General features: G+C 39.4%; 1 protein-coding gene across 1 annotated transcript in view; it reads right to left on the bottom strand.

The window, feature by feature from the left end:
- Nucleotides 1–3,308: 3,308 nt before the first annotated feature.
- The window catches only part of TkR86C (Tachykinin-like receptor at 86C), a 471,986-nt gene continuing 451,810 nt past the window's right edge, over nucleotides 3,309–23,484 (bottom strand). The window contains exon 9 of the mRNA XM_065220371.1: nucleotides 3,309–3,630. Coding sequence (XP_065076443.1) covers nucleotides 3,338–3,630 — 293 coding nt within the window. The 3' untranslated portion in view covers nucleotides 3,309–3,337. The remainder of the gene's footprint in view (nucleotides 3,631–23,484) is intronic.

Genomic DNA, 23,484 nt, shown 5'->3' with positions numbered 1-23,484 from the left:
TGCTGGTCACAAATGCCGTGCCAAACTGATTTGATACTCAATTAATAAACCTTTGATATAAGGAGCATTTCTTATAGTAAAACTTGCCATAACAATGTGGGCATAGTTCCTTTTAGTAAACAAAGTAACACTTCTTGCTACTGTCACCTATGTATTATGCGCCTAGACCTCAGTCAGCAAGCACAGCATTCGTCCTCTTTCGGTCGCAGCTCATTAGACAAATAGGACGGTACCACACGGCGTTACCCATTAGGGATCGTCCATTAATTATGTCACACTTTTATGGGGGGGAGGGGGGAGTTTGGAAACTGTGACGGGCCTTACAAAAAACAATTAAGGTCCATATAAAAAATGTGACAAAGGGGGGAGGGGGGGTTGAAAATGGGCCAAATCTGCGTGACATAATTAATGGACCTTCCCTTAGCGCTGGGTGATCCTCGTGCGGAGATCTATTAAACTTCCACACTTCCGTTTATCAAATCACTCAACGGTCCTACATTTTTTGACCGGATCTAGCCTCTTGTCACTTTTCCAAGGACGTTCTGGAGTGGTGCAAGATGAAGGGGGTAAATTTTGTGCCGAAGGATCTCAGTCTCCAAACACACCGGAGTTGCTGCCGATCGATACGGGGCTATAATGAAGCATGAACTCCGTTAGCATCCTACAAAGCAGGAAATCTCGATTACTTTTTCGAAGGGACGTATCAGCTTGCATGCATTGCATTTGCGATCGTCGATATAGCGTAACTTGAAGCTCGCCCACGCATGCTAACGCATCAGATAGGGGAAATTTTCCCTACTTGCTAGTGATGTTCAAGGGTGTAGCCAGGTTTCGAGCTAGGGAGTTTTATTTAAGTTGTCACATGCTGGGTTTTGGCCCAGGTTAAAAATTAGCCACTTCCCTGGGGATACCCGGAACATATCCGGGTGAGGCCAACGGGATCCTGGGCATTCGATATGGCCACCGTTGATCTTGTTTTCGATTTCGCATGTGTGCAGGTAACTTCTAGTCTTAAGGCCGGTATTCAGTGAAACATGTTCCAGCCATATCTATGGAACTGGTTGACCGATTCCAACAATATTATCCAGCGCTTTATGGGACCATGATACTTTTCGTTTGGCGGCTGTTGAGTGCAATTTGATTTACTGGTTGCCGATAATCATGCCTCTCAAATTTTGCAATACACACACAGACACACCAGAGCGTTAGTGACTTATCATAAAATTAATTATTGAAAATGAACTAATCAATGAATAATCTTCATCAGACAAGAAAAGCCTCAGATCACGTAGCGCTGCTTTTATGAGTTCTCTTAATTCACCTTAAGATTATTTCCGATTTTTTACTATTGTCCCAATAATTTTCTGAAGTTTTCTTCGATAATTCTATTAAAAATTCACAAAGAAATTTCTTATTATTCTACTGTGATTCAACCCAGAAAAAAATATTGGAATTCTGCGCAAATTTATCTTGGAGCTCTGCCACACATATTTTATAAAAATTCACTTGGAATTCACCTCAGAATTCTCGAAAAACTGCTTCAGAAAATTATCCTTGATAATTCCTTCGGAATTATAACCGGAAAATTCTATTTCATTGGTATTCTTCTCGGAATTACCTTGGAAGTAACCCTTTAGTGTACTCTAACCGTTGATCATTAAAGTTATAGCTAATGTATTCTCGCGTGTGTATTTTTTTTTCATTCTGTACCGAATTCCTGACGCTGTATTTTGCTGTGGTTCCCCCAGTCCATCCGTCACAGTGAACCTACATAAACTTTTGAGAAGCTCTTAGAAATTCAGGTTTGTCCAGAGAACTTCACGGAAGTCAATTAAACTAGAGCGAAGTTCAGAAAACTGAAGTAAAGTGTAATGAAGTTCCAAGAACCTTAGGGATGATCTAGAGATCATCAGGGATCCGGAGAGATCAAAAGGGCTGTTCTAATAATTTAAGTACAGATACATAAAAATCTGTAGATTCCGGACAGCTCCATAAAAATAGCAAAATTTTGAGCAGCTTTAATACGTTCCAGAAGTTTCAGTGAAGTCCAGAGAATCCCTGAATAATCACCAACAAAACGCGACGTGATACAAGCTACAACTCTTGTCGTTCAAACACTTGTTTCTTTTGGCACACTACACCAAAAAGTGCTAGTTTTTGACACAGTTTAAAATAACATAACGGCATACTTTTCCCAACCAAAATATCTGTGTCGAAGTGTTTCTGTTTCGACACTCTTTTGAGTGCCAAAAACTTGGTATTCAACTCGTTACAAAGTTCGATTTTTTCAGCATTTGTCGTAACTATCCCACTCGGCATATATAATATACGACTCGTGCTGTAAAAATATCATTTTGCAACTTGTCGCACAAACGACTATTTTGAACACTATAATTAAAGACTGGATAATTGCTCTAACATGCTTAAATAAAGAGCTATACTAATTCTGTCTTGAGCAAAGGTGCTTTCAATGATATGTTCTACTACTTTCCTGGAGAATGCAACCACCTATGGACCTCAAATAGAAATGTTATAGATTTCGGATTATAGTTTGTGGTCAAATTGTGGTGACAGATCTCACCAATCTCATTCATCCAAATCAATCTTCACGACGTCTCAAGCTTCCGAAATCTTCACCAAACTGACACACCGTTTCTGCAATTGCATTCTGTCGTTGAGGTAACTCTACCAGAAGGTCCCGAAGAAACGTGCTCAACTTTTTGGCTCAGCTCTGGTTGTTTCTTCGGTTCCAAGCTAATCGATGCACCCATCGAAACATAGGAAAATCCACGAACACCTCATTTCATCTGTCAAACTTCCATAGCCAATCAAAACAAACATAGTATAGTACTAGAATTTCGACAAGAATGGAGTACGTTCATCGATGTACTTGGGACCAATAGGCTAGTCCAGTGTGAGCCAATTTAAAATCGTTAGTTTCCACCGGTTGATTCCATTGTCACCGGCAGCAAGAGGGCAGCTGTCAACTCGAGCCGTATTCTTCAAATTTTCTCCATCCAGCATTTACGTTGCTAATGGGGTCTAGGGTGTCTGGTTCCCTCCAGAATTATCCTGGTTCCCTCCAGATTGTTTTGAAAATCCTAATACAGACAATTTAAATTATACAAATCTTCAAAAAAAAAAATCACCCTTGGCACCCTCATTAGCTACGCCAATGCCATCCAGGATCCGGCTTTTGCTCTCCTTCTCTCACCTCTCACCTGGCATTTCTACAACCTATTCTCGCTACTTACAACCTATCCCTTAATCACTAGAGCACCCTCCCTTGGCTAGCGGATCCCCCCGCCGACCCCTTGCTTTAATCATACTGCGGATGTCAAGAGTACTCGTGACTGTGGCTGCTGGACGAGTGATCCTTCAGCTTGTGGGCCGATTCCTGCGAGTTCGGGTGCCTCGGCAGGTAGTTGATGGCCGCCTGCAGCTCGCTGATGTCCGTCGTCTGATGTGCGTCCATCGTCGCCGGTTTGCCGTTGTTTTCCAGGACGTTGACCACACTGACCACCCGGCACGGGCCGTGATTTCGCTGAACGGGGGCTGCCGCCCGCATCCGGTACTCCTCGGTACTGTGGTACTGCGGTCGCCACCGAACCGACAGCGACCGTTGCCGATCTGCGAACGAAGGGAGAGAAAGAGGGGAAAAACGTTGAAAAATCAATTTGAGCTTGCATTTAATTTTGCTTTTTTCCAGGAGGCGTACGGCCGGCGGGCGCAATGGTGTGGCTTTCGTTAAGTTTGAATTAGAGCTAATTGACGCAAATTGCGTCAAGGTATGAACGCAGTTGGACTGATTTACGAGAAATTATCCCGTCCATTGTCTGCTGTAATCAAGCAAAGTGCAAAAGTGTGCCGCAGCACGTAACCAGCTGTGAAACGATAATCTACTTTGTGCTAATGAATAAGACATGGTGGCGACTTGTTTCTCAACATGACTTTTTCAATCTATGTATAATAGATGCTTAGATTTTTTTTCGAAAAATTATCCATCAAAATGGCTAGCTATATGTGGTACAACTTCCAAGAAATAAGACTGACTGTTTGTTAAATGGGGTACAATATAGAACTAGTGTCGTAAACCACAGATTGTAAGCAAACTGATTAGTACCTCTCTGAAATAATTACTGGGTGATGGTCAAAGCAAAGGTAATAAACATTTTATTTATCGTCGGACGTCGGTTTTGGAAATTCAAGATGACCATTTTCATTGGCCCCCTAGTGTGGAAGGTGTGTTCGTCTGTCTAATTTAATTTCTTTTCTATCATTGGAATATAGATCCTGAAGCCCTTCAGTAGCCAGGGCAACGGATGAACGAAGAGTGCTAATTACGATCTAGTCTGCTTTGAATAATTCAGCAGCAGGGCAATAATCAAACCGAGGAGGAATGTACATGTAAAACATCCGTTAACTTGATTAGGGCAGGGGTGCGACTTGAAGATGAATCTGCTTGAGCCTGATTACATGATGCCTTTACCTTCAAACGAAGATAAGAAGGTATGTGTCTTGGACAGTTTTATTCGTTTTCTGGTGTGCACTTGAATTAATTCCGTTTCAGTAGAAAGCCTTTCGATTCCTAGGCGATGGGACCCATCTAAAGTTCGACGTGAATGTTAAATACAGGAAGGCAACATCGTGTTAGGGAGTCCTGCAAGTCCTGTTTTGCAAGATATACTGGACATCCCTGTTTATCCTTCTGTCTATTCAGATCTATTATTTCCATCCTGCTCGCATGGCATTTTTTTATATATAAAATGCATTTGAATGAGTGTCGTTCCCCTGGCTTCCCAGGAAACAGCTTAGTTTTTCCACAAGCCAAGCTAAGCATAAAAAAAAACAAACCAAATGAATTCCACCGAAAATAAAGCCGGGTTAAATTTTTGGGGATATATCCAGTTTTTCACACTCCCATTTGACATTAGACGCATACCATTATAGGAATGCATGGGGGCCTCATAGCCTAGTCAGTAAAGGCACGGTATTACCAAGCCGGAGGCGGTGGGTTCGATTCCCGGTCCGCTCGAGGGAATCTTTCGGGTTGGAAATTTTCTCGACTTCCCTGGGCATTGAGTATCATTGTGCTTGCCACACAATATAAAAATTCATACATCGTTGGCATCGAAAGCTCTCAATTTATAACTGTGGAAGTGCATTTAGAACACTAAGTTGAGAGCACGCAATAAGCTAATATGCGCTACTTAATAAGCTTCAAATGCGAATAAGAAAAAGATTATAGCAATGCAGGTAGGAATATGTTGACGTGAATCTCGCTTTAATGAAAGCTGAGAACACCTCGGCACTTCCACGATAAATCACTGCGATGTTGGATAAAAGGGTTGGGATTGCAGCTGGATTCGTTTTGTTAAACGGTGTGCTGAATTAAAATGCTAACAAATTAAATAGCACGAAGAAGCGTGGGATTGAACCCGCAGTTTTCTGCTCAGGCCACCGAGCTTCTTATATCACAAAACAATTACGATCAAGTTTCCGTTAAACTTGTTGTTATCCCGGCGGCATCCTCACTTACGACTACGATAACAACTGAGCTGAGAGGGAGAAGGATTTGATGTGGATGTCAAATCAACACGTCTATAACAAATCCTTCTCAAGTGAAGTTTTTATTGTAGTAACAGGAAGTTTTACAAGGAACTTGGTCGTAATTGTTTTGTGAAATATGGAGCTCGGTGGCCTTATGGCGACCGATTGTGCTTGCTGAGCAGAAAGTCATGCGTTCAATACCACGTTCCTTCACATTATAGAGTTAAACTTTGAATCAACGTAAAGTGTTTAAGTTGGAGGGCCGTGTACGAAATAAAAGTAATTTTTGAGTTTTAGGAATCTATAACACACTGCCCTCCAACTTAAACACTTAACGCCGATTCAAAGTTTAACTCTATAATGTGAAGGAATGTGGTATTGAACGCATGACTTTCTGCTCAGCAAGCAAAATCTGTCGCCGTAAGGCCACCGAGCTCCTTATTTCACAAAACAATTACGACCAAGTTCCTGTAAAACTTCCTGTTACTACAATGAAAACTTTACTTGAGAAGGATTTGTTATAGATTCCGATCAACGCGTCTTTCCTTAAATTCCAATATTATTTCTTTTACATACTAGTTTACTCTAGAGTCGGTGTATAATGAGTCACGCCAAGAGTGAAGCCAAGTCTACCTATTGAACCGTCAAAGCGGCTACCTATCGTGCAAAGTAAATAAACATTACGATGCTATGAAAGGTTCACGAAAGGTATTGCAATAAAATATAAAATATAATCGAAGAAATGAGCATAAACACGCAGTGAGCGTTAAATTGTCATGGGATACGCTCGGTAATGATTAGTAATGAGAATTTCTACTATTTTTTTGTTAAGATAATTTGACAAAATCACTGATATAATGATTTACTACAGCCGCAGTATTTTTTCTCTCGCTAGAAGTCATTTGAAGTTGTTGTAGAAGTCCTCTGTTGCCAAGTGAAAAAAATTGGAATCTTTCGAAAACCGTGATGCGAGTTCAACTGTTTTTCTCTTGGCGTGACTCATTATACACCGACTCTAGTTTACTCTATATTGTGAAGGAGCTTGAGATTGAACCCATAATATAATGCTCAGCTGTGGATTGAAATTGGTATCCAATTTGCAGCGTTTCACCAGATTTTTCACTACCACAAGATCTCCAAAGTCAATTCTTGATTCTTTCGCCCACCTTCTTGTTTATTTTTTTCCTTGATTTGTTTTCCGTCGATCTTGTTTTCCGTGCTGAGCACCAATGCTACCGACGCCAGGAAGGCAGCTCCCACATCTGGACCCTACCTATCGACCCATCTGAGATCTAAGATGTTATGCCTCAGAACTTGCCGACGGCGCCGACTGGGATTGAACCCAGGCCTTCTGGGGTGAGAGATAATAACGCTTACCACTACACCACCGGCGCCGCTGCCCACCTTTTTGTGTCTCGATATTCTTTTCGCTTTTCTTTCTTCGCTTTATCGTAATTTTTCGCATTGTTATAAACCTTCAAATGAGCGACTTAAGCAATCATAGGTATTTTATCCTTCAAGTTTCTCCCTAGCATCAATTTTGCTGGGCTTATATTTGTTATTGAATGGGGTGTATTACGGTAAGCTATTAGCGAAGACTATAAATCAACTCTTCGCTATTAGGAAATTCTGTAAATCCTTTTTTCCAATCTCCAATGTCTTTCTACCAAACCATTTTCGAACGGGGCGTATGGAATTGAGTGCATGATTCTAACCCCATATGGAATTGAGTACATGATTCTTACAAAATTGCTCAAATTCAATTGATGCAAACGGAGGATCATTATTGCACACAATTTCTTCAGGGTATCCAAATCTTGAAAACATGGTTCTTAACTTGCATATAGTAACCTTTGCCGTGGTTGAAGTCATAATCTCAATTTCAGGATATTTTGAAAAGTAATCAACAACTATCACTTTATGGGGTGGCTTTCTCAGTCTTTTAGTAGAAACGATTATTATTATTTTTTTTTTAATTTTATTTTTTTTTTTACAACCACTAACACAAAACTGCAACGCATCATCGAACGCAAATCTGGTCAATGGGACCCCACACCCACATGCAACGAAAAGTCCATACTCAATACAACCTAGGTTCAACTACCACAAGAGACTGCAACGCTACTCAGTCTAGGGCCCAAATTTGCTATTCCCTCGGACATCCTAAATCCACGAAACCTCTTCCACATGATTGCCGATATTGAATCTATTCTCAACATCTCACACTATAAGGCCATTCGCGATCACAACAGATGCCGAATATCCACAGCTATACAAAACCAAATATCCAGAACACGGTCAAGACAAATGGACAATCTAGTTTCGAAATTCTGTAGACACGCTGTAACGACCACAAAACAGTTTATGGAAGAACACAAAGATATCGTGATTGTGGAATCAGACAAAGGAAAGAGGATGGTGGTTATGTACACAACTGAGTACGATCATAAAATGACACTTTTGCTAAATGATCCCACCTACAAAGTGCTATCAAAAGATCCGACACAATCAATACAACGAAGGAACAACGCAATAGTCAAACGGTTAAACGATCTTAAACTGATTGACCAAACAACCACTAATCGCCTCACAAGCAAAACGGCCACCTGCCCACGTATATACGGTCAACCGAAAGCCCACAAAGATGGTATCCCCCTGCGCCCAGTAGTACCCAACATAACTGCACCGACATACAACCTGTCGAAGTTCATCGCAACAATTATGTCAAATGGTTTCCAGAGTGAATACAACATCACCGACAGCTTCACGTTCGTTGACTACATCACATCGGTTACGCTACCAGCCGGATACGTGTTACTATCTTTCGACGTAGTCTCCCTCTTCACAAACATACCGAAGAAACTGGTCGAACACGATATCATCATGAACTGGGACACTATAGGGAAAGCAACCAACATAAACCTAGATTTTTTCCTCGAGATGGTTAATTTCTGTATCGACAGTTGCTATTTCCAGTTTCGCAACAAATAAAGGGTGATACGGTCAAAATTTGGTCAAGGGAAAACGCGTGTAAATCGGTGAAATCGTTTATTTAAAAAATCAAATTAAATTTCTTTTTCAAGTTCAATTAGTATAAAATTCAGGAAAAATATTCAGTTAGGCTTCCGCTTTTCCAAATCTGAATTGCCGGGCCTTACGCTTGACCCCTGCCATCAGATTTTGTACAGCCACCTTGTCCACCTTCTTCGCCGCAGAAAGCCAGTTTGCCTTGAACTGCTGCTCGCCCTTAGCAGTTTTTTTGGTCTTCTTTAGGTTCCGCTTGACAATAGCCCAGTATTTCTCAATTGGGCGGAGCTCTGGCGTGTTGGGAGGGTTCTTGTCCTTGGGAACCACCTGCACGTTGTTGGCGGCGTACCACTCCATGGCCTTTTTACCGTAATGGCAAGATGCCAAATCCTGCCAAAACAGTACGGAACAACCGTGTTTCTTCAGGAAAGGCAGCAGACGTTTATTCAAACACTCTTTCACGTAAATTTCTTGGTTGACAGTCCCGGAAGCTATGAAAATGCTGCTTTTCAAGCCACAGGTACAGATGGCTTGCCAAACCAGATATTTCTTTGCGAACTTTGACAGTTTCATGTGCTTGAAAACATCTGCTACCTTCCCCCTTCCTTTTGCCGTATAAAACTCCCGGAAGCTGCTTGTAGTCGGCTTTGACGTAGGTTTCGTCGTCCATTACCACGCAGTCAAACTTCGTCAGCATCGTCGTGTACAGCCTCCGGGATCGCGCTTTGGCCGTCGTATTTTGTTTATCATCGCGATTTGGAGTCACTACCTTCTTGTAAGTCGATAGTCCGGCTCGTTTTTTGGCTCGATGCACGGTTGTAGACGATACACCCAGCTTATTTGCGGCATCTCGGAGAGAGAGGTTAGGGTTTCGCTTGAAACTACCGGCAACTCTCTTTGTCGTCTCAGCGGCTTCCGGTTTTCGATTTCCCCCCGATCCAGACTTCCTGGCTGTCGACAAACGTTCCCCAAACACTTTAATTGCATTTGTAACGGTTGATTTGGCAACTTTTAGCGATTTTGCCAACTTTGCGTGCGAGTAGCTCGGATTTTCGCAATGCGTGAGCAAAATTTTGATACGCTGCTCTCCTTGCTTGGACGGCATTTTGACAACTGAAGAGTGAATTCCAAAATCAAAGTAGGAGCAACATTCTACACACACACACCTTCAAAATGAGGGGTGTTCAGGTTTTTTAAATGCAAAATTGAAAGAAATACGTCAAGTTGATATTGACCAAATTTTGACCGTATCACCCTTTACTACCAACAACAATTTGGAACAGCTATGGGCAGTCCTCTTGCTCCAATTCTGGCAGAATTGGTAATGGAAATCCTCCTAAGGACTGTCACCAAGAAACTAAACTTCCCAGTTCCAGTTCTCAAAAAATACGTGGATGATCTCAAAATGATTCAAAACCAATCTCATCAGGGCGGCTATTGAATTACCACTCGTTTGACCCCACTAGCATGAAGATAAACGTCGCTGATAATTTCGTAAAACGAGTCACATCTCTAACCAAAATCACCACCAACCAAAATCATCAACAACAATACAACATAATTTTTCAACAACTACGTCGGAACAACTATCCATCATCACTTATTAACAGAATGATAAGTCGAGCAAAATCAACTACCCCACAACATCAACACCACCACCAGATTGTTTCACAGCAAAACCAAACAAACAATCCAACACCGTCTGATGAAATTCCAGCAGCAAACCAACAACACCATCTACAGTTCAGAAGCATCCCGTACATCGCTCATCTCAGCCCCACAATAACCAGCCTCCTCAAGAATGATTACCCACAGGTAAAAGTCGCCTATAGAACACTAAAAAACACTAAAAACATACTTAGACCGGTCAAAGATCCAATTAATGATCTCGACCAACGCAACGTTATCTATAGCTTAGCCTGTATAGACTGCCAGAAAACGTACATTGGGATGACGAGAAACCAACTCAAAACAAGAATCAGTGGACATCGAAGCAATATAAACCAATACACAAAACTAATCCAAAACAACCACACGAACACAGATGAAGAGATACATAACCTAAAGGAAAAAACAGCCATGATCAAGCACATCATCGAAGAATCCCATATGTTCAACCTAACACAACCAAAAATTCTGGACAAAACAAACAAAATATCAACATTACCAATATTAGAAATGTGTCACATAGCACACACATCTAACACAGTCAACCACCGTATAGATGTACAAGGACTTAACAGCACATATGCAGGTCTGTTACACACAATCAAAAAGTCAACAACACGCAGAAGAAACACAACTGAGTTACTATCAGATCAGACACTTCAATATCAATTGGCTCACAATGATGATCATGACCCGCCGTAAATAAATAATGACGGAACCCCCCCCCCCCCTTTTGTTGATGGTCCCACCATCTTATTTAAAACAAACGTTGCAGTGCTGTGCAAAAGATCACTTTAAAAATTTCCTAAAAATTAACAGTAAGTACAGTATGATCAACGAACAAAATACCATTTCAACACACCGATTATTTATCCAAATTAAATTAGACAGGTCATGAAAAATCTACATTTACGCTGTCCTCGATTCGTAAAAGTTTGTAACGGGAAACGATAGACATTAGTGAGTTAATTATTTGTGTAATTACAGTGTGCAAAAAAAGTTTATCCACCCCCTACCAATTTACATTTTTTTTTTGTTTTTCTGGTGAAAATCAGTTAAATTTTATGAGTGTTCTTCCATGATTTATCAATTTATGTTTATTTATCACATTGCCATTGAAAATACGGCGTTTATATCTTTTCTTGAGATTTCATGTGATAAATTATGTAAAATTGTAAAAAATTACGCAAAAAAAGTTTATCCACCCTCAAACGGATACTATGATTTAAGTGTGTTTTACAGAGTTTTAGTGTGTATTCTGCAACTTTATCGAATGTAAACATTGTGTCTATCTGTCATTTAGTGCTCTTGAAGTTTTCGTGCTCAAAATTTCAGTTTTGTGTTCAAAATTGGAAGTTATTTGTTTCAAAGTGCCCAAAAAAGACCAAATTTCGATCAGTATCCGAAATTTGACTATTGAACATCACAAAACTGGCAAAAACTACCGTGATATTGCCGATATTGTCCAGCTTCATAAAGATACGGTCGCTAGAATTGTGCAGATGTACAAAAAGCGTGGTTCTATCTCACCAGCTAAGCGATCGGGGCGTCCTTCAAAGACAACTGACCGAATTGACAGAGCTATCGTGAAGAAGGCGGAGCTGGACCGGGGACTATCAGCTCCGAAAATTGCGAAACAGATTGAAAGCGAGTTTTCCATTCAACTGACATCACAGTCCGTACGAAATCGTCTTCATAAGAAAAGTCTTAAGGGCAAAGTAGCTCTTAAAAAGCCATGGTTGTCCGCAATATACATATATCAAAAAAAGATTGAAGTGGGCCCAGGACCACATTTCATGGACCAGTGATGACTGGAATAAGGTGATCTGGTCAGACGAGACGAAAGTAATGCTATTTGGGTCATCATTGATACCATCAGACCATACCATCAGATACCATAAAATTTTGATCCATGAAATGTGGTCCTGGGCCCACTTCAATCTTTTTTTGATATATATATATTGCGGACAACCATGGCTTCTTAAGAGCTACTCTGCCCTTAAGACTTTTCTTATGAAGACGATTTCATACGGATTGTGATGTCAGTTGAATGGAAAACTCGCTTTCAATCTGTTTCGCAATTTTCGGAGCTGATAGTCCCCGGTCCAGCTCCACCTTCTTCACGATAGCTCTGTCAATTCGGTCAGTTGTCTTTGAAGGACGCCCCGATCGCTTAGCTGGTGAGATAGAACCACGCTTTTTGTACATCTGCACAATTCTAGCGACCGTATCTTTGTGAAGCTGGACAATATCGGCAATATCACTGTAGCTTTTGCCAGTTTTGTGATGTTCAATAGTCAAATTTCGGATACTGATCGAAATTTGGTCTTTTTGGGCACTTTGAAACAAATAACTTCCAATTTTGAACACAAAACTGAAATTTTGAGCACGAAAACTTCAAGAGCACTAAATGACAGATAGACACAATGTTTATATTCGATAAAGTTGCAGAATACACACTAAAACTCTGTAAAACACACTTAAATCATAGTATCCGTTTGGGGGTGGATAAACTTTTTTTGCGTAATTTTTTACAATTTTACATAATTTATCACATGAAATCTCAAGAAAAGATATAAACGCCGTATTTTCAATGGCAATGTGATAAATAAACATAAATTGATAAATCATGGAAGAACACTCATAAAATTAAACTGATTTTCACCAGAAAAACAAAAAAAAAATGTAAATTGGTAGGGGGTGGATAAACTTTTTTTGCATACTGTATGTTTAATTTATATGTTATATATGTGCAATACATTTTTTAGCAACCCTTGAGAAAGACCACAACCAAACGGTCGAAACGTCGGGAACGTAAAAAAAAAAAATAATCGTTTCTACTAAAAGACTGAGAAAGCCACCCCATAAAGTGATACCAATCAACCAGTCGAAACCACCATTAGTAATCAACAACAACTAATAGATGGGCTCCATTAGCTACTTCAGTGAAATCCAACGCCAACTTACGCCAAGGACCTTCTGGCAACACTGTTCTTGTCGTTGGTTCAATATCTGCTTCCGATACCAATATACAACCTATACAGCCTTTTACGTACTCCTGCACCATTATGCCCATGCGATTCCACCAAACTTGCTGCCTCAGACGTTTTTGCATTGCAAATGTGATTCGTGGGAATTATTATTCTGTTATTCTTAAGTATGAGCTTGCCATCCGTGGAAAGATCATGCGCAACTTTTTTATAATTTGATAAAGTTTTAGGCCACCATTTAAGAGGGTAAGACATCCATCGCATGAGGTCTGCCAGTTCAATTTCTTAGTTTTTAGCGAGGGGGGCGACATATCTAAATCTCAAGTCTAGATGCTCAACAAATCTCACACTAGCTAATCAATCTTCGAAAAATCTTCTTTCATTTCTCGCATCTACTTGCATCGCGCATCATCTTTTTGCAGGAAATCTTCAGAATCGTCATCAATCTTCTTTCTATATACTCAGCGTGCGCGCAGCTAGCCGCAGCAATTTGCATTGTTTGGCAACCCGGTATTTTGACAACTCTTGATTTTGTTTTGTTTTTTTGAAACCTGAGAACTCAATTGACGACGACGATTTTTGGGCGGCCGGAGCCGGAAAGCGACAACGGTGCTAGTCATGACTGTCGGAACTTCGGAATCGAAAGGCGGTAAGCGAAAAGCCATTCCAAGCGACGAACAAACAAAGAACGCCAACGGAAGATCAAAGCCATGAAGCAGCTGTACAAACCACCGACAGTAGAGGAAATCAATCGGTTGAAGGAAACGGAACATTTCTACCACTCGAATCTATTCCGGCTGCAGGTGGAAGAGATGCTTAGCGAAGTTAAGGTGAAATTCTAGGTGTTAAATTATATTGAGCGTATTTTGAGTGGTTTCCAGAAGGTTTTGAGGACGGTAAAAGATGCGGACAATGAACGATCTCTGAAGGATGTGGATTATGAAGGGGTTGATTTTCCGCTCGCATGTTATTGCCAAGAAAAAACTTCAAATTCGTTCAGCAACGGATCGTGCACCATATTGGATCCAGTCGTTTGGGAACATCTTATGGCAAGCCAAGCCACTGAAAGTAGATTTACTGCTGGAGATTCCGGACAAGTGTTTCCGGAAGGAAGATTACCTCAACTTAATTACCTGAACTCACATGAAGAGGGCACATTTCCACCAGCATTGGACAAACAGTCAAAGTTTTCTTTGGCCAGCGGGATGCGTTTCATTTCGCTAAAAGGGGACTTTCGATGAAAAATTTGCCAATCGTGTAAAATCGTGAACGCTGCTGTAATTTATTTGTAACATAATTAATTTAGCACTGTTAATTTATAAATGTAACCAGATTTTATTTCTGCAATTATTTACACCTTCCTCTTCTTCGACAAACTCTCCTTCCTCGTCAATCGTCGTCTCCTGGTACTGCTGGTACTCCGAAACCAGGATTGCTCACGAACAACATCCAACACAGAATCCATCAGTTTGGCACCCTTGGTGTAGTGTCGTTTGACCTTGCGTTTGACCCAGTTGTTACCAGCACCGCACTGTCCGAAAACGAAGTTATTCGGTCGAAAAAGCTGTCCAAATTGTACGGCTCGGACCGAATCCATGGTTCCCGGCTCAAGGTTGATCAGAACCGCTCGTGGGACGTACTTTCCTCCGGTCGCGGGAGTCTGAGTGACGACTTTAATAACGGAGCTGGAGCCGGTCATGTTGAGATTGTGGTGCTGCTATGCAAGCGAATGCCCTGATTTTTTCATGTACCTACTTCTACGGACAGGCAATATGATGTGCGCCGACTGTACTTTGTGGAACTCAATTCGATTTTGGAGAATCACTGGCGGGACTTGATGGAGATTCACGGTTGTGGTTTGTAAAAATTGGATTGTATTTTCGATTTTCGAGTCGAGTATTAGTACAAGACACTGAAGAAGTCTGCACATTGTAGACGAAATACGCGTATCTGTCAAGGATAAGCAAATAAGGTAGTGGAATTAAATGGAAATTACTAATCCTTCTCTCTCTCTCATTAAACAGGTATTCCACTAAGACGCCCACATTCAGCAGGATTCACTTTATGGGGCTGGCAAGCGCCTACAATCCATATAAATTAAAAAAATAATAATGACAACGCAGGGGAAAGGGGGTTTTAAAACCTCTCAAAAACAGTCTATTTTGTTTATGCAACGCCCTTTATAAGCCCGAACGGTGTGCGTCACCACAACAAAGTATTTATCAATCGATGGAAACTTTCTGAAACCTAGCTCAACATTTCATACAAGCTGTACGTCTTGAAGAACATCAATAAAGCCAACACAGTTCCCATGGGACAAATCAATGATCCCGCACCTAGCGTGTGAAAATCGGTAGAGAACCGGCAGAAGTTCACTCGGTTAAAAAGGGACCGTATCCTTAATTAATGGTCGGGATCGGCCGGTTGACTCCCAGGGGATGTTATCCCCCGTACCTGTCCCCTTTTTGGGTCGGACACACGTTTGGCATGTGAAAATGGAGGCAGGTACTTACCGATTTCAATTTGAATTTCAAACAATGTATAATGTTATAGTTGTGCAGGATTTCCATGGGTCCGGAGTGAGAAGTTATCGATTGCCTTGTATGAATAAACACTCTCATTCCACCAAAAGTCGGATGAATTCAGCCTTTTGTAAGCCCCAGACTTTTGGCACTCAATTTACTGGAATTTACTCCCAGTTGTAAAGCAACATTGTGGAAATAGGATTGTATCCGGTCCTTCCCATTCTATCGGGAAAAATGGGGTTGCTTGTTTTGTTACGATACATGTCATGTAGATGGATCCTCTGAAGCGTTCGGCAAATGATGGATATACCTACATACATAGGCATACCGACAGTGAGCCTACTTTGTTTTTGCTATACTTAGTAGCTCCATATTGGGTGATTCAGCAAGTCGAAAAACTATTGTGCCAAATCGGCATACATTTTGCTCTCGACATGAAAACAAATGTCGTATACCAGCATTATAATAGGTTTATAATTCTATGTGTTTCTAGCACTCCTGAACTCATATCTTACTATTTCCTTAACCATTTATGTGCTTTATTTATAATTAAATAGCTAACTTTAACAAATTCATCACCTTGATTCACACAGCAAAACTGTGGTAAACTAAGAAGAAACATGTATGTAATATGTGTTCAATTTCTATTTTTTTGGAACCAATTGCATCCAACTTCGATTTCATTAGGTTCCGTAGAGAAGCAGTAAAATTTGGAACAAGAGTCAGAAGTACCATTTGAAAAATATTCAGTATTTTGAGCTGACTTTGCATCGTTGCATTCGCAAGAATTTTGTAAGCAGAACGATAAATGAAAGCGAGTGCTTACCGATACCTGTAATATCCAAGAATTACCTATGTTTCTCAATTGCCGTCAAATTAAAATTTCCTCAAAAATCCCAACACAAATATGTGACTATGGCATGACCAGACACTCCCGGGTAACTAGCTCAGTAGCATGAGACCCCTGAACTGTGTCGCAGGGCCGGCATGTTACTGGGTATTCGGAGGGGCTACGCGGACAAAGTATGAAATACACAGGAATATTCACATTTTCTAACACATTTATTTGACCTTTTCTGTAGCGTGTGGGTGTGGGTTTTCACATATATGTGGCGTGTTTGCAAGGGTTTAAGGTTCTATTTACTTTGATGCATTTTTTTAAAAATAAAAAGCAGTTTTTTTCGACGCATTATTTTAGATTGCAAAAAGCTCGCGTCATTTTGTGTAAAATATCAAAAGGAATCGAATAGTGCGAGTTTTTTGCAATCTGAAATAATGCGTCGGAAAAAAACTGCTTTTGAAATTTTCCAAAAAGCATCAAAGTAAATTGAACCTTAAAATTTAGTACTCACTGCTGCAGCGGGATCTCCTACGGCGTCGCGACGCTGGCGTCCACCCACACGGCTGCTGTTGTTGCCGCTTTGGGAGAATGGCGGATCTGGTGGCGTTCATCAGCAACATACGGCTCAGCAGGCGTTGCTGGCTCGTTTGGCTGGTAGGCGTCTTCCGTCGTTGATGGCATTGGCTGACATTGGCATGGCCACCGTGGTCGAGCCGAGACGGGACCCTCCTTGGCAATTAAGGCCACCGGTCTGGGAAAATCTTCCCTGACGGACGATCGAGTATCATTTTCTGTTGGGCTCGGAAGCCATCTTGACTTCCGATCCAAGCCGTGTAAGACCGTTTTTTCCGTCAGGATAATAAAAAGTAAATTACCTGAACGGCGGCAGTCCATCATCCCAGAAACCCCACAAGGGGGGGGGGGGTACACTAAATGGCACTGTACCTTACGATACCGGTCTACACGGACGCCTGATTACTTCTGCTAATAAGAAGGTTTTTTCTTTTAGAAGATGGCCACTCGCATGCCTTTTGCCGACCATTCTCCATTTTTAACTTAATACTACGATTTTCCTGCCTTTAGTATCGTTCGTGTGCTTTGCAGCGGTACTAACCCTCTCGCTGCTGTGTGTTGTCTTCTGTCTTTGATATTTAAAACACGTGAATTTTCCAAACAACAACAACTCATACAGCTTGAGCTTGATTGACCGCCCACGGTTGCTACTGAGCGGTTCCACGAACAAGTGGGAAATTTTTCCAGTTTTTATTTTTTGTATTTTTTGATTTGCATGAAACCTTGCATACAAGTTTTTGGGGAAGAAAAACGCCGTTTTGCATACTTGGTTCGCCATTTTGAATCTAGCCTTACTTATGAGAAGGGCCTATGAAAAATGCACATGATATCTTCAAAAAATTGTATCTCGGAAACGGTTTGTCCGATTGGTTTGGTGTCTTGCGCGAAGTTTTAGACAATTGTTGGTGTTATATGGAGAAAATATGCACGGTAAAAAAAAAGTTTGGTATTTGTGTTTTGAACTAAAATATAAATTTTCCCTTTAAAGTGACATGTCAATAATTTTTTTATTATCCTTATGTTATAGCTGACTAAAAATGCTATCTAGTGCACAGTAGGTTGTTCTGGAGAAAAATAGGTTACAATGAAAAAAATTGTTTTTTAAAAAAATACAATTTTTAAAAAAGCTATTAAGAAAAGTCAAAAAAGTTTGTCACCATAATTTTATGAAAGAACATCAAATTTGCAAACAAAAAGTACTTCGGTAACATTTTTTTAAGATGCACCGTTTAGAAGATATTACTGACTTAATATTGTTTTTTTTATAACTTAATAAGTTTTGGCCTTTTTCGGATGTACTCCGTGTTTTTCCAGTTTCAAAAGTATTTTTTTCGGAAAGATTGGAAAATTTTGAGTTAAAATGACACTGACAGCTTAAAGATTCGAGTGAAATTCTCTGCCTTAAAAGTATTTTGAAAAACAAGTTACAAAATCCCACTATCAGGAACAATGATTTCTTCAAATGATTTTTGGTGGGTGACAAACTTTTTTGACTTTTCTTAATAGCTTTTTTGAAAATTGTATTTTTTTAAAAAACAATTTTTTTCATCGTAACCTATTTTTCTCCAGAACAACCTACTGTGCACTAGATAGCATTTTCAGTCAGCTATAACATAAGGATAATAAAAAAATTATTGACATGTCACTTTAAAAGGAAAATTTATATTTTAGTTCAAAACACAAATACCAAACTTTTTTTTTACCGTGCATATTTTCTCCATATAACACCAACAATTGTCTAAAACTTCGCCCAAGACACCAAACCAATCGGACAAACCGTTTCCGAGATACAATTTTTTGAAGATATCATGTGCATTTTTCATAGGCCCTTCTCATAAGTAAGGCTAGATTCAAAATGGCGAACCAAGTATGCAAAACGGTGTTTTTCTTCCCCAAAAACTTGTATGCAAGGTTTCATGCAAATCAAAAAAGATGAAAACTACTCGTTGCTTTAATGATATGGAACCGCTCTATTACAGAACATGTATATTTTGAAAATACATTGAATTTTGAATTATACATTTACAATCTAATCACCAATACTTTACAAATATAAAAATAAATACGAAACAAATAATTGAGAAAAAATATCAATCTTATACTACGCTCATTTTATACAGTTATATCATTTTATACAGTTATATCATTTTATAAGGTTACCCTACTAAAAAAATCATAAAAATTAGCTTGATGGGTTTTATTATAATAAAAATTATTATAGCATGTTATGCACGTGCAGTTTGAATATGACATCAATCGCATAAAAATATTCACACTGCGATGAGAAGTCCAAAAAAACTCAATTCTAAGTTAAAAATACTCAACCATCTTGTTCTCTCCGTGTAGTGAATGGTTGAGTGCATTTAACTTAATTTTGGATGAAAATCATAGCACCCCTTGGAGCTGCAATCGCTGCTGTCACTCTGCAGTTGGTGTGTCGCGAGACCGCTTGTGTTTTGAACAGCTCAGAATTTCTCTTGATCGACGGGCTTAAGAAGTATTTCCCTTTCTTATTATTGATAATTAATTCTTAGTTTTTAAATACAAAAAGTGAACAGTGTCATATTGCCGGTACTAAGCCTGGACTGGAGAATAATCGATGGAGATCATCAAGAAGAGGTTGGATGCGGGCAGCTATGCGAAGCTTGCAGGTTAGTGAATTTCTCTATCATCGTAATTCTTCCGGAATTCACTAAAGTTTCAAAAACTGGTGTCGGAAAATTTATTCAAGAATGCTGAAAATGCTCGTTTTGAATCCCTTGAATGTTGATATTCAATTGTAACCTTCAAAAACACACATCGTTCTAAAAAATGCCGATCTCAATTCTTAGAATTTGTTGAAAGGAGCTTGTAGGTGAACGAATTTATACAAGAATTTTAGAAATATCTTCAAAATTCGTTGGAAATTCACTGAAGTTTCAAGAACTAGTTCCGGAAAAATGATTCAAGAATGCTGAACATTCTTAAATTTCTTTCCGAAGTTTGATGGTCTCGTTTTGAATCCCTTGAATGTTGGAATTCTAGCCTTCAAAAATAATCATCGTTGTAAGAAATTTTGTGAGTACTTAATTCTAAGATTTTATTTTATTTATTGATATTATTGTTTAAGAAACTTGAAGATTTAAAGTACAAATTATCAACTAAGGTTGCGAAGTGGGATGTGTTTTTGAAGCAACTGGTGTTATCGGTAAAAATCCCAATGAATATGGAAAATGAATATTCTACTTCCGGATGCTACCAATGACGCCTCCAACAATATGCCTCCAAGGAACTCAAGAAACAATGTTAAACACCATTTTTGAACATGGTATTGTAACTAATCTTATAGGTATATGCTACATTTTGGTTTGGGATAAGTGTTTGAAGTATGGCTCGGGATTTCCACTTTGGCGTTCTTCTATTGTGACATACCCATACGTATTTTTGTGGAGCAACATAGTGGAAACGTGTGAGCGTAGTTGAAGCATATACCCTATATAATTTAAAAATCAGCTAGAAAACTAACTTCAAAGTGAAGCATTTTAGTCACTTGAGGGCGTCACCTGGGACAAACTGATATATAATAAGTATAGGTCAAAGTCAAAAACAACTTAAGACACGTTAAATTTTGGATAGCATGCACAAGTGCAGGTGCTTAATGAAGCATGTGTTATGGTTGATTGGGTGGATTTGAGATTTCAATTATTTATTAAATTAGGCTAATGAGATATCATAATCATCAAACGAAAATTTAGACAGCCTAATGACATTAAGTAGATTGAAAAAGGAGTTGGGATGCGGGGGTCCGCTTAGGGAGGCAACTAGCCTATTGTCTGTTTATTTTGATGGTTGCTTTAAAAATATCAATATGGTATATATGTGAAAGGATGAATCAGTGGGAGATGGATGAGTGATTTAGTGCTAGTGTATTTATCAGTACTTCCAGAAGTGATTAAGAACTTTTCTGAAGTGAATCAGCACTTTTCAAAGAGAATCCAAACATATCTGAAGTGATTCAGTTCTTTTAGAAGTGAATCCAATATTTTTTTCTTTGATGAATGACATTTTGCTGCATACATATTCAAGGTTTTCACTGCCACTTGGATGAATGCGGCATGTTGATCGATGGATACATTGATGAGATCAAGGAACACTTCGTCAGAGAGCACGGGATAGCTACAAGTCGGAAAGCAAAGTTTCCATTCAAATGCTCTAAATGTGGATCGATTTACTGGTACTTCAAAAATTTTAAAAAGCACATTCTCGAATATCACCCTGTGCGTGCACATGAACGAACGGCGTCAGTGACTGATGTCTACAATACTCAATCCATCTGACTCTACGCTGCAAACTTCAGAACCAGAGGAGCTTTCCTGTTCAATACAAAATCCTTTTTTTTATGAACAGGATATCACTTCAGAAGAAGCAAAAGCTGCGTTTGCTAAATTGATTACCGAGCTCAGATGCGACGTAGCGCTTCCCGAGTCTAAACTCCAAAAGTTTATGAAAGGGTTTGTAACAGCTTTGCACTGGGCTCAACGTTACACGATGTCTCGAGTGAAAAATTATATTGCTGCTAAAAATGGGTATATCCAAGGTGAAGCTACAGTTGATTTTATTAACGACTTGCTTATTCCTGACATCACTTCGGATGTAAAAACACCTGAGGATAATGTAGTATACCTGTCTGCTAAACTTGGATGCCCCATTGCAGAACCAAGGGAAATTGTATTAGGACAAACAAAGACAACCACCCGAGTGATGCCGACGGGAAACAGGTATCATCAACGTCTGACAGGAATAAAGTACACCACAAAAAAATTAGTTCAAAAGGAAGTGGTACAATACATTTCCATCATTGACACGCTTCGAACTATCGTTTTAAACCCGGAGGCACGTGCGATGATCAGGGCTGAAAAGCATCAAAAAGATGGAGAAATGTACACATACAAGAACGGTCAGCAATACAGGAATCACGAATATTTGAGCCGATATCCAGATGCAGTCAGGCTTTCCATTCATATAGACGAAGGCGAATACAGTAACCCACTTGGATCACGAAAGGGTAAAAATAAACTAACAAACATCTGCTGCAAAATTCAAAATTTTGACTCATGAATCAATTCATCGCTGGACCGCATCTACATTGCTTTAGTAGTAAAATCCAGTGTTTTAAAGAAACATGGGTACGAGAAAGTTTTGACGCCTCTCATTGATGAGTTATTGATATTGGAATCAGAAGAAGGAGTAAACATTAAAGTGAACACTGGATTTTTTAGACTGCGAGGAGTTCTGGTAAGCGTATTAGGTGATACACTCGCAATACATGACATTTTTGGATTGCTAGGGCCATCGGCTAACCTATTTTGTAGAACGTGTCTAATTACACGGAAGGATTTAGTGATGGGAGCGCTCGGTGACAACTACGTCCATCGAACCGCCAACAATGTGGAAGATGATCTAGATGCGATTGAAAATAAATACAAATCTCAAAAGGACTGTGGAATCAAGGAACGATGTGTATTGCATAGATTGCAATACTTTAGATGGACAAATAATCACTGTTTTGATCCCATGCATGATCTGTTGGAAGGAGTTGTTCCCATGGTTTTGAAAAAAATCTTAAATATTTCTGTTCTGAAAAATGTGATTACTTGTTCCGAGATAAATCAAATGATACTTAATTTTGAATATGGTAAAACTGAATCAGCCGATAAACCATCTCCAAACTTTTCACATACAAATTTACAGTCCAAAGGAAATGCTCTAAGCCAATCAGCTGCTCAATGTTGGCTGCTTTTGCGAGCATTTCCATTTATTTTTAATAAAATATTAAGGCAGAGTGAGAGATTTGCATGTCTGGTGAGCACTTTGTTGAAAATTTGTTTCATAAGCTTTTCGAACAAAATAACTGCAGCCATGGTAAATGATCTACAAGATGCTATTGATAAATTCCAAAAGCTTTTCAAAGAATGTTTTCCTACATTATCCACAACAGTGCACTGAAATCGGTCCAATTTGTTATAGTAGTTGTATGATGTTTGAATCCAAGTTTAAAGAATTCAAAAGTCAGGGAAAAAGCTGCAATAATGTAAGAAATCTTCCGTACAGCCTCGCTAAAAGGTTGAGTTTGAAACAAGCCAATTCAATATTACATCATAACTATATTTTGGATAAACCATCAGTTATTTCATTTTGTGTTATAAGTAAACAAGATATTGATTCATCCGCCTTACTTTTTGATTATCCTACTATGATTAAACTAGTTAAGCATTTGTAGATTAATGGTACAGATTTTAAACCAGGTTTTGTGGTTAAATTTGAATTATGT

This window comes from Ochlerotatus camptorhynchus, unplaced genomic scaffold, assembly GCF_037179485.1.
Source record: "Ochlerotatus camptorhynchus isolate MF236.1 unplaced genomic scaffold, CSIRO-AGI_Acam_v1.1 ptg000010l, whole genome shotgun sequence".
Classification (NCBI taxonomy): Eukaryota; Metazoa; Arthropoda; class Insecta; order Diptera; family Culicidae; genus Ochlerotatus; species Ochlerotatus camptorhynchus.
The sequence above is the reverse complement of the archived record's forward strand: the minus strand, read 5'-3'. Positions and strand labels throughout refer to the sequence as shown.